General features: G+C 33.0%; 1 protein-coding gene across 2 annotated transcripts in view; it reads left to right on the plus strand.

Moving 5' to 3' along the window:
- LOC107562470 (NF-kappa-B essential modulator-like) overlaps positions 1-953 on the plus strand; it is a 6,692-nt gene extending 5,739 nt beyond the window's left edge. For both annotated transcript variants that reach the window (XM_016247109.1, XM_016247110.1), the window contains 2 exons: positions 501-644; positions 788-953. In XM_016247109.1, the coding sequence (XP_016102595.1) occupies positions 501-644; positions 788-949 (306 nt within the window). In that variant the 3' untranslated portion in view covers positions 950-953. The remainder of the gene's footprint in view (positions 1-500; positions 645-787) is intronic.
- Positions 954-1,760: the final 807 nt, after the last annotated feature.

Consider the following 1,760-nt stretch of genomic DNA (forward strand, 5'->3'; position numbering starts at 1 on the left):
AAATTTTCTTATAAGTTTTTCATCAATATTTATATTTTATTTCAGCTTTTTCAGTTATCGAAAGCAATTTGTAATAGTTTTAGTTTTAGTTAACAGTAACACTGATATGGTGCGACCAACATACAAAAAAAAACATAAAATAGTAAATTTATATCAGTACAACCCATGCGGACACTTGGAATTGTTTGTGAAAGTCAATAAGCCTAAATAAACATTTGTTAATAATCCATGATATTTCTAATAAAGTTTTTTTTTTAAATTCTCCTTATATAAAATGTTTTAAACTAGATTTTTTTTAAACTAGATGTTAGAAGATTTTTTCATTTTCTTTATGGTGGACACCCTTGTTAGTTATAGACCCAAGTCTTAATTTAAATGCTACAAAACTAGAAAACTGACTGTTTGAGGGTTGTGGTAAGCACTTTTGAAAATAGGTCAGTGCATGGTTCGCACTAAAAATTTGTTAACGGAAAGCGTACATGTGGTAATTTCCATTTCAGAGTGGAGAGGCGGACACTCTAACTAACAGGTTAGCAGAGGCTGAGAAAGCTCTGGCCCTGAAACAGGATCTCATCGATAAACTCAAGGAGGAAACGGAGCAGCTGAGAGCTACATTAGAAACTATACCGGTGCTGAACGCTCAGGTAAAAATAAGACCTGCACACTCATGTTACAGAGCTCTGCATTCAAATAATTACTTACTCTGCCTTAGCCTGTTATAAATACTCGTTTTACATACATGCTGCATATAATAACACAAACACAATCACACTTTTTATTTTTGCAGGCAGAGATCTATAAGATGGACTTCCTGGCTGAGAGGGAAGCCAGAGAGAAACTCAATCAAAAGAAGGAAGAGTTGCAGGAGGGGCTGAGTAAGGCATTAGTCGAGATAGACAGACTCAAGCAAGAAGGAACTTCACGGTACGAAAAGAGATGGACAGAGTGACTACTATATCATATATGTTATTGAATGTTATTGTTTTTATTTTTTTATTTATTGGTATCCATCATATTGTATGTTCAATTGCTAATTTCCTTTATTTTTACATTTAGATGACCTGTCCTATCATATAATGTTACTTATTAAATTATTATTGTTTTTAAGGATTAACTAATAGGGGTGTTACAGATCATAGTTGTTCCATGATCTGTATGGAACAGACCTCACGGTTCAGCATGTGACTCGTGGATTAATTGCAAAGTGAAAAAGCGAAAGTTTATCATTTTCACATGTTTTTAAGTCTTGCCAAACATTCAAACGATTTTAAACCAGTCAAGTGCAAGAAGGTGCAAAAGAGAACTCGGTTTGAAATTCAAGCACCAAATTCTCTTTTTGTCTTCTTGTGCTTGAACAGACACACACACAACATTATCTTGGTGAATATCCTTGTAAACACGGTCGGTTATTACGTAGGTGACCGTAAACAGTTGAGAAGGAAAATCGGATGTGTAACATTATATTGGATCCTTACATTTGGTCTTAAAGTGACAGGAGCCTAATTTACCTGGTGCTGTCTATCATTAATGTTAATCAAACATTAATTATGTTTTTTTACTGAAATCTACTAAGTGATTCTTTACTGAATCACTTAGTAGATTTAACAAAGATTCATCTGTATTTAATTTATACAGTGAAGACTATGAAATGTTATTTTACATTTGAATCTGCATTAGTGCTGTCAATCGATTAAACAATTTTTAACTAATCACATATTTTTTCTGAAATTAATCGTGATTAATCCCACCTAACATTAAAG

This window comes from Sinocyclocheilus grahami, unplaced genomic scaffold (genome assembly GCF_001515645.1).
Source record: "Sinocyclocheilus grahami isolate Dianchi unplaced genomic scaffold, SAMN03320097.WGS_v1.1 scaffold824.1, whole genome shotgun sequence".
NCBI lineage: Eukaryota > Metazoa > Chordata > Actinopteri > Cypriniformes > Cyprinidae > Sinocyclocheilus > Sinocyclocheilus grahami.